Here is a 13,324-nt window from a genome sequence, read left to right as displayed (position 1 = left end):
TTAAATCTTAGTGTCATAACTTGACATTTGCAAAAGTTACGTAGCCAAGAGTACATCTATCTCTGTGTGTGTTGGCGATTTTTTACAATTTCAGAAATGGATTTAAATTTGCAACAACGAACTTGTATTAAATTTTGTGTAAAAAACGGATTTAGTGGCGCACGGACGTTGGAAATGTTGGAAAAGTGTTTCGGCAACGATTCTCTAAAAAAAACGGTCGTTTACCAGTGGCACGAGCGGTTCAGAAGTGGTCGTGAGTCAATCGAAGATGATGAACGCAGTGGCAGACCATCGACATCGAAAGTCGGTGAAAAAATTGATAAAGTAAAAGAAATGTTGGTCAATAACCACAAATTAACCATCAGAGAAATAGCGGAGGACTTGAACATTGCCTATGGATCCGCCCAAGACATTTTGGTTAATGATTTGGGTTTCCGTCGTGTAGCAGCAAAGTTGGTGCCGAAAGACCTCAATTTCATGCAAAAAAGAGACCGTGTTGACGTCGCAAAAGACATGATTTGCGAGGCTGAATCCGATCCCACATTCATCAAAAGGATCATTACTGGAGACGAGACGTGGGTTTATGAGTACGACACGCAATCCAGACATCAGGCAAGTGAATGGCGTTCACCAAATGAGCCGAGACCAAAAAAACCACGTCGTTTTCAGTCAAAAAAGAAGGCAATGCTGACGGTTTTCATGGATTACAACGGTGTAGTGCATCATGAATTTTTGCCAGAAGGCCAGACAGTAAACAAAGAGTATTATTTGGGCGTTATGAGACGTTTGTGTGAAGCAATTCGCCAAAAGAGACCAGAAATGTGGGCAGAAAACTCGTGGATTTTGCACCATGATAACGCACCGTCGCACAGTGCTATCATTATTCGTAATTTTTTGACGAAAAATGCAACAAATACCATCCAACAGCCACCGAATTCACCTGATTTGGCTTCCTGTGACTTCTTTCTGTTCAATCGAGTTAAAAAACCATTATGGGGAACGCATTTTAGCAGCCGAGAGGAAGTAATGGAAAAATCGCAGGAAGCACTGATGGACATACCGAAAACCGACCGTAACTTTTGCAAATGTCAAGTTATGACACTAAGATTTAAAGGGAATATCAACAACAGATGTACCAATTTAACAAAAAAAACAGAACTCAAATCGGAACGATGGGAGCGCCACACGGTGGTTATTCCGGGAACTTTTTGATCGAGGTAGTATTATACAAATGCACACACACACGCATATACATATGTATGAATATGTATATGTCTGTGTGTATTTTTTCTTTCTAAACTTTTGAAGTTTATATCTGACGTGTCCTATATTTGAGTGTGTGTGAAAGTGCACCAAATCTCCAGACAAATACATGCATTATTATTATTTATTATGGTACATTATTGGTTTAATGGTTTCAACCAGAAACCTATCAGTAGTGATTTACCATACATTTTTGTGATTTTACGTGATTTTTATATTGAGCATCACCGAATCATATTGAAAGTATTCAGGGTTTATCTCCCTGACTGCACTATGCAAGTACAGTGTACCGTGGTACTTGTAATCATACCATAAGCAAGGCATGGAATTGGCTTGCAGTTACTTTTCATGTTTTCTTATTGGGTAACAACATGATTTATTAATTTAAAGACTTTACATTCCTACTTTTTTTTTAAACTTTTAAATATGTTTTTAAAAATGTCTTATGGCAGGGTGGATGTTATGTCATATTTGTGATCATGTTCTGTACAGTGTAATTTCTGCTTCAAAATTACCTACCCTCTAAGTTTCCCAGCATTACGATAGGAAAATAGGCTCAGAAAACTTTCATTGAGATGCAAACTAACCAAAGAACCTGCATGAACAAATTAAAAACGTAATGCTTGTGTCATTATGAGAAGACCCTATGATGGTCTAATGGGATGGCCATTCACTCCCACCTCAGATATTTAATTTAAAGTATGATACCCAGGCTCATGTACCTATGTTATTTTCTGCAAAGCAAAATTATATGGAGCTGATCTATGTGGTTCTTCATTTCCAAAGTATATATAATTTTTGGTGTTTTCTTCAGTGTCTGATGTGCAAGGAGGATCTAATGCTGCTCCAGAACGAACTGAAAAAGGTGGTGCCAAAGGTTCTGGGAGCATAGCCAATGTGCCATTTAATCGTCTAGGATGGAATCCAGATGTGTCAGGAGAGACTAAGGAGAAGCAAGAACAAGTAAGTGCAAAGAGTAGTTAAGGTATTCATATTTTATGTTTTCATGCTCATTCTAGTCCATTACAGTGATCTTGTGTCAGCCCGATCAAAGTTTTTGATAATGGCACATGAAGGTCAAAGTTTTGCATGTGCTTATGTTGAATTATGTGTTTTACATGTTATATTTGTTTAGGTAGATCTTAATTCTTTATTACCCAAAATTGAATTTATTTCATGAGACTTATTGGAAATCAGTAGAAAGGCTGAAAAAAAATCAGTTTTTGTGATCTAACTTAGATCATCTACAGGAATAAGCAGTCAACTGAGGACTTGCTTAATTAAGTTTTCATGAAAGAATGAATTATAAAAAAGATGATAATATTAGAAGTGGAAAGATTTCAAATTGGTCCAGGTCTCAATTTCTGAGGCTTTAGTGAAGATATGATATAATTTTTTAACCTGTCTATACAAATCGAAAAACCTCATTCATTTCAAATCTCCTCTTAGTCTCTGTTGGGTGAATTAAATATTTAGCCAAAACCAATTTATAACGTACCTTACATATGTGTGCTATTGGTCAAATCAAAGAACTGTATAACAGTGGCTTTGCAGAAAACTCACTCCTTATTAAAGTTTCTGAGAAACATTGGTGGATGAAGTCATCTCGTACCTGTTCTTGCATTCTCTATTTGCATTACTCATGCTCACTACATTTTCGACCCTAGAAATTTTGGCACCAATGATATGCTGACTTCAGATTATACACACACCCTTAAAAATTTTCATAATCTGTAAAATCGTTTTGGAAGCAGTTGTATGTGTATATATATTCTATGGATTTGAGAACTTGGTAAGCAAACAAGCTGTGGCATTTTTTTTCATGATCAATTATTACATGTAAATGCTTTATTCACAGTCATTGCAAGAATATATTGTTATTCACTACATAAATCAGGTTTGTTTTAAGGGTGTATATATAATGAGCCATTTGGGATGTGTTCATTTGCAATCTAATACATGTCACACAATCCAGAAACTAAACTGTATACATTTATAAGAAAATCACACATACTTACGAGTAAGTTACTTCCTTAAAGAAAAAATTTTGAGGAATTTAATATTCTACAGTTCTTATACCTTAGAATTTTTGCTTTTAAAGGTTGTATAGCCTTTAACTTACACATTTAAAAACCTCAATTTTATGAATGGCGCTAATGCAATGCAATCAGTTAACTCAATCAATCAGTCTACCAGGCCCAACTTATGGTGCAAACAAAATATTTAAAGAACCTTATCTTTTAAAAGGTATCTTGAGTAATTAAGGTTAAAATATGACTAGACGTTTATGAGTTTCTAAATTTCCTTTAGATTCAACGCGCAGTAAGCAGTCGTATGGAGGTTAACCTTAAACTTGAACAAGATGACATGGAAGGTGTTGATGAGAAGGAATGGGTAAGAAAAAAACTCTATTTTGGAGATAGCCAGTTAGATCATGTGTCTACATAGTTACAGTATTCAATTGCTCAGGATTTGCAAAAATTACAAAATAAAAACTTGATACAATAAGTACTCGTGATTTTCATGCCCTGCAAATTTTATTATGATAAATATACCAGGAAATGTAACCATCACCCACCAATTTGTGGCTACTTAGCTTAGCAAAATAATTAATTATGGGATGAGTTCTGTCCTGTGAAAGTATTGACAATTTTATAATCTGAATTCAGGTGTAACCTACTTCAAGTTGAGCTGACCTATTGATAGGAGTAATACTTCGGAAATTAGGGAAAATCCAGGGATTCAAGATGCGAATCGAGCAGTGAAATAAAATCATCAAATCTCAAATCCTGTGTTTCCAGGTTTCATATTATCTGTTTCTCAGTAACTATGGTATTATAAGAACAGGCCATTAGTTGCCTCCACATTTATTCTATTTTGACATTAATTTGTTAGGGTAGGCATTCAGTGAAGCATGTTCTAAATTCCATTACTAGTTCCTTAGACAGAAAACTTTTGTAATTGTATTGACGTTTGTGCATGGGGTGCATGGTCCCTTGTTACAAAAAAATGCCTGAAAGAGTATTAGAGATATTAATATCCATGAAAAATTATACCATTGCATGATAATACTCCAAAATTTCATGAATCTAGATGTGACATAAAATTTGTCGTGATTTATGACATGAATTCCCCACATAGGTGCTTCACCATTGAACTATTATTATACATTAAGTAACTTCGATAAGTCCATCTATGTTATCTTGCATTTTATGGAGATATATGATGAAGAATGAAGCACTACTGTAATTTAGGATGTGATGACGCTGAATACTCTGTTTACTCTTCACACGCCGAAGACTGCAGTCGGTGCTGCAGCTTATTCTGCATTATAGCCATTTGGTTATAAAGAAATATTAATTTTGGTCTATTATAATGAAAGATAAATGGAGGCTGCCCTGTGTATAATATTCAGGATGTCAGGCCTCTAAAAACAACAACATACTACATTTACAAGGCTAAAAACATTTTTAAAAGCCTAATGGCAATCACTAATTTTTTGATTAACTCTTTGCATACCATCAAATCAAATAGCTGAATGAGTTTTTTTCTACCCTATGAATTTAAAACTTGACTGTGATGAATCATATAGCCTTCCAAAGTTTCAAAAGTTTGAATATTGTCATACTTGACCGCAAGTAATTACATTTTAAAATGTTTCATTAAGGCATTACAAAATCTATAATCAGACATTATTAAAGTTACTGGTGATGTTTTGAACTTGATTAAATTACCAAATTTTAGGAATAAGAACCATCCTACTGCATAAGCAGATTTTACCACCTGATGGCTTTCTAAAAAGGGCTGGACTACTGATTTCTAACATAACTGATAATAAAAATATGAAAATGCCCACCCAATGACTCATATTTACTACTAAATTAACTCAAATAAATGAATAGTCAACTATTTATTAAAATTAGCAAATCTTTGGACATGATTGATGATAATATAATATAGCTTCAGCGAATACAATTAAAATGGTTCAATAGTTATTTGTCGATGAATGAAGTATGTTAATATTGGCCATAAATGTGGTAACTACTATGTGATAGCTTCCTGAGACTATCAAGGTTTTGCTTTGAGTCATTTATTTGAACAACTTATGTAGTTATGAATTCAAAGGCCATGTGGCAGCATTTGAAGATGATGTCTTTTTAAATTATTATGGTGCATACTGGGAAAAAGTCAAAAATAATATACAATCAGATCTAATTAATTTAAGAAATTGGTTTCAATCAAATGGATTGGAAATGCGTCAAAAAAACATAATATGTGCAAAATGCACAAATTTGAATTGGTTTTGTCTTACCATTCAAAAGAATGTCAGATAAATTTTTGAAATGGAAATTACATAATGATATTGTGACAAAGATTAGGTGATAAACTCGCATGTTGGTACTCCATTAGAAGTGAATTTCCTTTACATTTTTTGAGTTTAATATATAATTTCTTAGTTCACTCCAGGCTAAGTTGTTGAATATTTTCCTGAGCTGAAGCTAATCCAAACTTATTAAAACCTGCCTTTTAACTAAAAAAACCAGATCAATCTTAAAAAGAATCATTTTGAAAGCTCATTACCTCTATTCTTTCACTTAGGGTTGCTTACATTTAGAAATGTATTTATTAATAATGTTTTATGATGTTTCTACATAATAAGTGATAATGTAGTGTTATTGCTGTAATAATAAAAATTTTACAACATTTACTTTTGACTAGGGAAATTCTAGAGAATATGTTATCACCAAAAATTATTTTATTTTTTTAAATTATATTAAACTATTTATTACTAAATTTTTAATGAATGAATGTGCTGTTAATCATGAAATTTGTTAATCCTTTCAAAATCCTTAAATGCATGAGCGCAAGTTATTGGATGTTGGCCTTAATGTAGAGGTTTATTTATAGGCCTAGGAGTTTCCTTGACGTATGTACTTCATAGGTCCCGATGGTTATTTGTATGAATTTTGGTAGTCCACCATCTTTGAAACTCATTAATTTCAGTTTATTGATGTAGAAAAAACCAACATGAAGGGCTTCCCTCTGGAAAAAAATTTTGCTCGCTTAATATCTTGAATCCTGGAGATGCCTCTGGGCACCCTCTAGCTTCACCCAAGCTTTGTGATTTTTTTGGTTATCAGATCTTCCTGGGAAACCATAGAGAAAGAAACTGGCCCCCATACCCTGATGCATGAATTGCATATGCCATTGGGCTTAGTACTAGTTGAGCTCTATCCTCACTGATCAAACCAACTTTTGATTTGATAACCTTGATTTATTAATGAAATCAAATAATAATATTTTACATGCCTAAAAAATACTGGATACTACTTTTATCTATTTACTTACCTTTCCATGATGTGAATGGTATATAAATGCTCGAACCTAAATGTTATCCAACCATTTTCATCATGAAAACTTTGTTGTGCATTGCACTTTTATTTGTAAAGTCTGTATAATTAAATTTTAGTTTTGAAAATTTTTAAAACTCTTAAAGATTGTTTGTAAAAAGTTAGCAATGGTGTGAAGAAAGTTCTCGCAAGCCTTGCTTATGACATTCAACAAGGTGGTAATTTCTTTGAAGATTATAAATCGTTTTTTACACTTGGCAAGATATTGACTAAGTCAATGAGAGAATCAGACACTCAAGTCAGTGGTATCATCATCTTTTTCCTTATCTTTGTAGTCCAGAAGAAGCCTTGTATTCAAAGTGAGATTTACAAATATGAGATGTATCCTTTTTAAGAAATAGTTGAATTTTTTAAACATGTATTCACAGTATTTCAAAGGTATTAACAAAGAAGCTAGATGAATTTACTTATGTAGACAAAGTTTCCATACCTACAGTACATTGCATCATAATCCATGCACACACCTCTTGAAACAGTTTCTAGCTCCTTTGGCAGTTTCTGGTAGTCATGAAAGGACAATGAAAGATTGATAATTTTTTTTCAATGTATTAGGAAAAAATAACAATGAATAAATACTGTAATGGATGAAAATAATGAATAAATGTACTCACACAGTACGAGCTTTGATGTAGGAACAAGGTTGAGTTGTACGTTTGTGCAAAGGTCTTGATGTGTTTTGCATTCTGTTTCCCTGGTCATATACCTTTTAGGCTGATTGTAAACTAAAAGAATAGCTGATGGTTTTGGGTTATTCCTTTAACAGTAAAATGGATTCTGCGACCAAAAACGGCTGCTTGAAAGTTAATGTGATATTTATCAATACCTCTGTATCAACCAAGTTCTCCATTTCCTTGAATTATCTTGGATTATCTCTATTCTTGTTACTTTCCAGGATGAATAGCTGCATGCAGGAATCAACATATGATGAAGTAAATGACAGCAAAAGACCTTCATGATTTCTGTGTAAGATTGATTGATCAAGTATTTTGATTAATTCATGCCTTCATCATGGCCTTCTGTTCTCTAGTCACTTTGTTGGAGATTAAAAGTGAGGCCTGTTTATTTCTGAAATTGATGATACTGAAAAGCCACTAAAGTATGCTTTATTTTCCCCCTTTCCAATTCGAGGTCTACTAGATGACTCAGTGTTTGCTCATTTTTGTAATGTTTTGAAGGTAACATATTCAAGGCTATTCTCTAGTCGTTTGATGAACAATTGTACAGATGGCTTATTTGGCTCAAAGAATATATCTCAGAAGCTTACAAATCAGTTGTTCATGGATCTGTCTTTGTGATACTAAATATTCTTATACATGACTCCATTTTTGATACTTTTGTGAATAGTCAAAAGATAAGAAATGCACAGTTGTGTAGCAGGTAGTTCTCCTTTTTTATATCCATGATAATGATGGAGGAAGAGGACAAATCATCTTTATTCCCATGGGAAAACTTCTTGGAAATCTTGCGAATCTTTCATTTCTTTGTATAATAATTACTCTCCATGGAATATATTTCCAAGTATTATAGTACAATTTATGTTATATTAACTGGTGCTATTCTGGGGTATGTAAGTGAGAGTTATTTGTTTAAGGTCATGTTCCATGCCCATTTTATTTATTCAGAAATTTCCAATCTTTAAAAAGTATTGTATTCATTAAAGGTACCAGATCATGATATTTACAATAATAGTATTCTCCCATTATTTCGGAAGATTAAAGTTGTCTGGTAATCAACTAACCATTGGTCCTTTTATATGCATATTATTGAATAATATTAGAAATTCCAGGCAAAGCACATGATAGTACAGTTGTAATTTATTTCTGGAAACATGTTGAGATTTTGTTGAAAAAAGTGGGCCACTTTTATTCAGATATATTGTGCATTGAGCACTCTCTCTCTCTCTCTGTGGATTAAAATAGGTAGTGTCTAGCCAACACTGGCACATGTACAATGTAGTAAGAAAGGCATATATCTTTTAGGTTTATCAACATCTACTTCACCACAACGAAGTAATAATGTGATTTTTCAGAAAAGACTTCATTTTAATGCATCAACCTACAGAGTTAAAGTTGACAGTTGCAGGAAGAAATTGGCATATCTTAAATGCAAGTTTTCGTGAACTGCATTACATCATACATTCAATGGTTCATGCATTTTATTTCAACTTTCGATTGATGTGATAAAAGTTGTCCGCCATTGTGCTAATACAAGCAATGATGGATAAGATTTTACTGAGGCATGTACAATTTTCCAAATACAGTGTATCCTTGATTTAGCATGGTGTTAAGAGAGAATGCATAAGGAAATACTACTCAAATGGTTTTTGACGAGCAGGGTTTTAATTATATTTGTTTGGGATATAGTGTGTCAACTCAGTGAGTACCAATGGATAGGGCTTATTATTCACAAATAGTTAAGTATGCTTCTTTGCTTGAAGTGCAATTATCTTTTATGAGTCATTTTTTAAATTCATCATGCAAATTGTGGGGTGAATGATGAAATAAAATATTTCTTGAAAATAAAGAAATGTTAATCAGATGAAATTGCATGTAGCGAAATCATGTTCATTAATTTTTGGGAACACCAATTTTCTGTGATAATAATAAGGTTTTGGTGGCAAATGTTTGAAAACTGTAATCATTTGTGATAAAAATGGTTATGAAAAGTCAAGTTGGTGTTCCAGTTGCTTATGAGCTCTTATTTTGAACTCTATATGAATATTTCATTCTGACAAAGAAATGTTTTCTAGTAGATTTTGTATATCCCCTCTATTGGCATTCCACCTTCCTGTGGGTATTTCTAATTGTATTCCTTTAAAATGCATTTTGAGCAATTCGCGCTTGCTTTAAAGCTCAATAGTATGTGGCTTTGATTAGACTTATGACATGCATTTGTTGGAGAAATGATTTTTTCTTATGTGATCTAATTCAATACCTATTAACAATGGAGGTGGTTGCTATTTCTGTTACAATATTATAATAATATTATTTTATTTTCAAGAATTTTGTGGGTTAATTTATGCTTACTCAAAATCTGCATGCCATCTCATGAAGTCTAGACTGAGAGGACTTCATTCTACAGCCTGAGTATATGGATTATGTATGAGAATATGCGTACTCAAAGCAGAATAATTTATTTTTTTAAAGGATTTTTAACTATCCTGGATTACTGCTAAAATAAATTCTAGCTAGTATCCACATCATCTTGGAATCCGAATTAGTGCAGTACAGAGTTTAGTATCGCTGTGGTATGGTTTTGTCAATGATGTTTCCAGTTGGCACAAACCCTCATGGAGAGAATGCTTTTTGGTCCCCAGTGTAGTTCTCCAAAGCCATGATATATCAAGCTACTTAAAAGGTACACTGTAATTGATCTGTAACCTGATAAAAATAAAATGTATTGATTGTGAGAAAACGGAAATGTAAAACACTGTCTATAATCTTGCATTATGTGCATGTGATTCTGGATGATAATAATAGTGTTTTCTTGTGTTTAATCATTTTTTTTTTATTTTTGGATAATTGTGATATTTTGTCTCAGTACAGCATATAATGTATATGTTGCTTTAGAATGAGTAACATTCCAAACTAGACTTTGTGTATATCTAAATTCTTAGGGTTAAAATGCCAACTGCACTAGTGAAAATTTGACTGTTCATACTATCGAAAAGACATTTTTTGTTGATAAATCTTGCTCACTTTTATATTGTACTTAATGCTTTTTTGACTCAATTAGATTCAAAGAGGCATTTTTATATAAGAGTCTATATATATATATATTATTATTATTTAACAAATTTGTATCTGCCATATCTTGAGGAACTTAATGGTTTTCTAGTGCTATAATGCTTCCATTACCATAATGGAAGCTCCTAACTATTGATAATTTTATTACCAGGGAGGTAAAAATGCTTATAAAGTTGCCAACCCATGCTGTTTTATGCAAAATTTTCATTATAGAAAATATATGTGTTGTCTTATTGCAAGATGTATTTTAACTTATTTCTCTTGATTCAAGACAGTGTACACTGATATTTAGTAAATACTTAAATGAAATGTACATAATGCCTCTTTAAATGTTTTGCTTCTACTAGAAGTAAATTTTATAATCCAAATCACACTGGTATAGCTTCCAAGTATATACTCTGATAGCATCGCCAGCTTATTGTTGAGTTTATTACAATGCAGCAGATACAAATAACTTAATACTGTTCCATTGAGAGTCGTTGCATAAACTACTCGCAGTTATTAGAGAATAAGAATGTACCCTTACGTCAATCTGACAATTTCTTTAAGCTTGATAACTTATCATGAAAGATGCTATGCTATCAGAGTATGTATGTGTCGGTTGATTCTTTTATTTTATATATCCTAATTCAATCTTCCCCTTGGGTATTTTTCATCAAGGACCTTACCAAATTTCATTTGCAGTGTTCAAAGTTCTGTAGGTTCCTTAGCATGAAATGGAGAATTAAATGGTTCCAGTTCAGTTAAGTTAGCTCACTTCCAATGCTGAATTCATTCTCACAAGTAACTGACTTCCAGCAGTACCACCTGAGTTTAAACTCTGAAACCTCTGATCAGGAGCCAAATGTTTTCTGTTATAGCCAAAATTTCTTGAATTTATTGTAGGGAAAGTCTGGAAAAAGGAAGAAATTTCAGTTGTCTTGTCAATATTACAATGTATAATAACCTAGTTGTGCTTGCAAGGGTTAACATAAATCTATACATATATATATATATATATATATATATATATATATATATATATATATATATATATATATTTTTTTTTTTTTTGCTCTGCTTTTTGCATGAAAATAGTGTTTTTTAAAACTAAGCATGAAAAAGCAAACTTTACAGATATATTCTAAAAATAGTGAAGAAAAAGTTTCCAAGTTCTGTCAGCTCTAATAGAAATTGTGTTTCATGAGTAGGAGTGAAGGATACAAATGACTGATCAAGTTAAAGACTATACTTAAATCTTTCTTCATTTCTCTACTTTTTTGTACAAAGTATGACTCTAGCATGCCAAGCTTCATCCTGTACCAAGCACTTAAAATATTCATCAAGACATTCCATTGGTTGGCCATCTCTTCACTTAGGAGAATAAAAATTACTTCCGAAGAAACAGATACAGGGAGACATTAGAAGATTGATGGAATGATAGGGAAACACAATATAACAATATTTTGATTTGAAAATTTTATGACCATTTTAACAGTGGTACTAACCTAAAAATATTTGTTTTGGCTCTTTGCAACCGCACCATTCTGTAAGGAACCTATTCATGTTGTGAATGATGTTTTGTGTCAATTTTTTCCAATTTTAAAGGTTTTTATTCTGCCATTGTTTTAGATACAGAAGAAACAGTAACAATAATAAAATGTAGACGATCTGGAACCTTCATTTTCGGAACAATCTCCTCTTCGATTTTGTAATTCGTGCATACACGTTTGTTCTGGGATCAGGTGTCTTCAGATTGGTCAGTGAACCAATTTTCATCTTGGCATCTCCTCTTAATATGAAGGATCAAATGTATAGCCAACAAGGAGAGCTTGCTAGGCAAAATGAAATGCCTGGGGAAAATGTTCTCTGCAATGTAGGGAAAATCTACAGAATACTTGGAAGATCTAACATTATCACGATTATAAAACGAAATAGCCAAGGCAGTAAACTTGAGTAGTACTGAGTATGTTTAAGGGGGTTGGCAAACACAAGGTGACAAGTTAGGAAAATTGAAAATCACGCATTCGATCAATGCCCTCCCATATAAAAATGAATGCTCCAGAGCTAATCGAGATTCAAAGGTGCTTGGCAGACCCCTATACAATACTTTGTAATTAGTGATTATACGCCCATCCCTCCCCCCTCGAAAAAATTGACCTCATGGGTTAACAAATCAAACGGTTTAACATATTCAGTTGCATCTACGCCATGACAAAACCCTATGCATCATCATGACCAAAGACATCATTGTTTTTCCATTTCGTTTTCTCTTCGCTCGACCACCGACTTTCACTTCTGAAAAATTACCCGATCCCACACAGCCACCCCTCTCCTCAAGGGTAAACAAATCCAATGGTTCTTCGAAGCCATCTGCCCCTAGCCCCTACCCCCCCATTAACCCAGACCATACCCAATGCGTAATCATAAGCAAGGCGCCACCTCCTCTTCATCCTTACACTGAAAAAGCCCTGACCACCGACTTCGAAGTCCCGGAAAACATGACCTCCCTTAACCCTCCGACTTTTCCTCTGTCCAATGGTTACATCTTCAACAGCTGTGTGTCTAACTGGTACCTGATGATGCCACAAGTCAGTGAAATGCATTGTACTGTAAAATAAAGTCTGTGAAAAATTACAAACTCATTTAATATTTTTTTTACTTTATTTTATTTATGTATATATATATATATACATATATATATATATATATATATACATATATATATATACATATATATATATACATATATATATACATATATATATGTATATATATATACATATATATATATATAACCATAAACACAGTAATCAACCCGAAGGTCGGTTTAGTAGTTGAAGGTAGAGTTCACCCAGTACTAAGCCCTATACGGCGTGTGAAATTCACACATCAGGGTAGGGGGGCCAGTTCCTTTCCCTGTGC

At 33.2% G+C, this 13,324-nt stretch overlaps 1 protein-coding gene across 3 annotated transcripts in view; it reads left to right on the top strand.

Annotated features, from left to right (window-relative positions):
• pod1 (coronin pod1) overlaps positions 1–10,791 on the top strand; it is a 49,025-nt gene extending 38,234 nt beyond the window's left edge. For 2 of the 3 annotated variants that reach the window (XM_071596306.1, XM_071596304.1), the window contains 3 exons: positions 2,078–2,226; positions 3,574–3,657; positions 7,567–10,791. In XM_071596306.1, coding sequence (XP_071452407.1) covers positions 2,078–2,226; positions 3,574–3,657; positions 7,567–7,575 — 242 coding nt within the window. In that variant the 3' untranslated portion in view covers positions 7,576–10,791. The remainder of the gene's footprint in view (positions 1–2,077; positions 2,227–3,573; positions 3,658–7,566) is intronic. The other variant, XM_071596305.1, reaches the window with a different exon arrangement.
• Positions 10,792–13,324: the final 2,533 nt, after the last annotated feature.

The sequence above is a fragment of the Hetaerina americana genome, unplaced genomic scaffold, assembly GCF_022747635.1.
Source record: "Hetaerina americana unplaced genomic scaffold, ioHetAmer1.1.p SCAF_8, whole genome shotgun sequence".
In the NCBI taxonomy this organism is placed as follows: Eukaryota; Metazoa; Arthropoda; class Insecta; order Odonata; family Calopterygidae; genus Hetaerina; species Hetaerina americana.
This window is presented reverse-complemented; position numbering and strand designations above follow the sequence as displayed.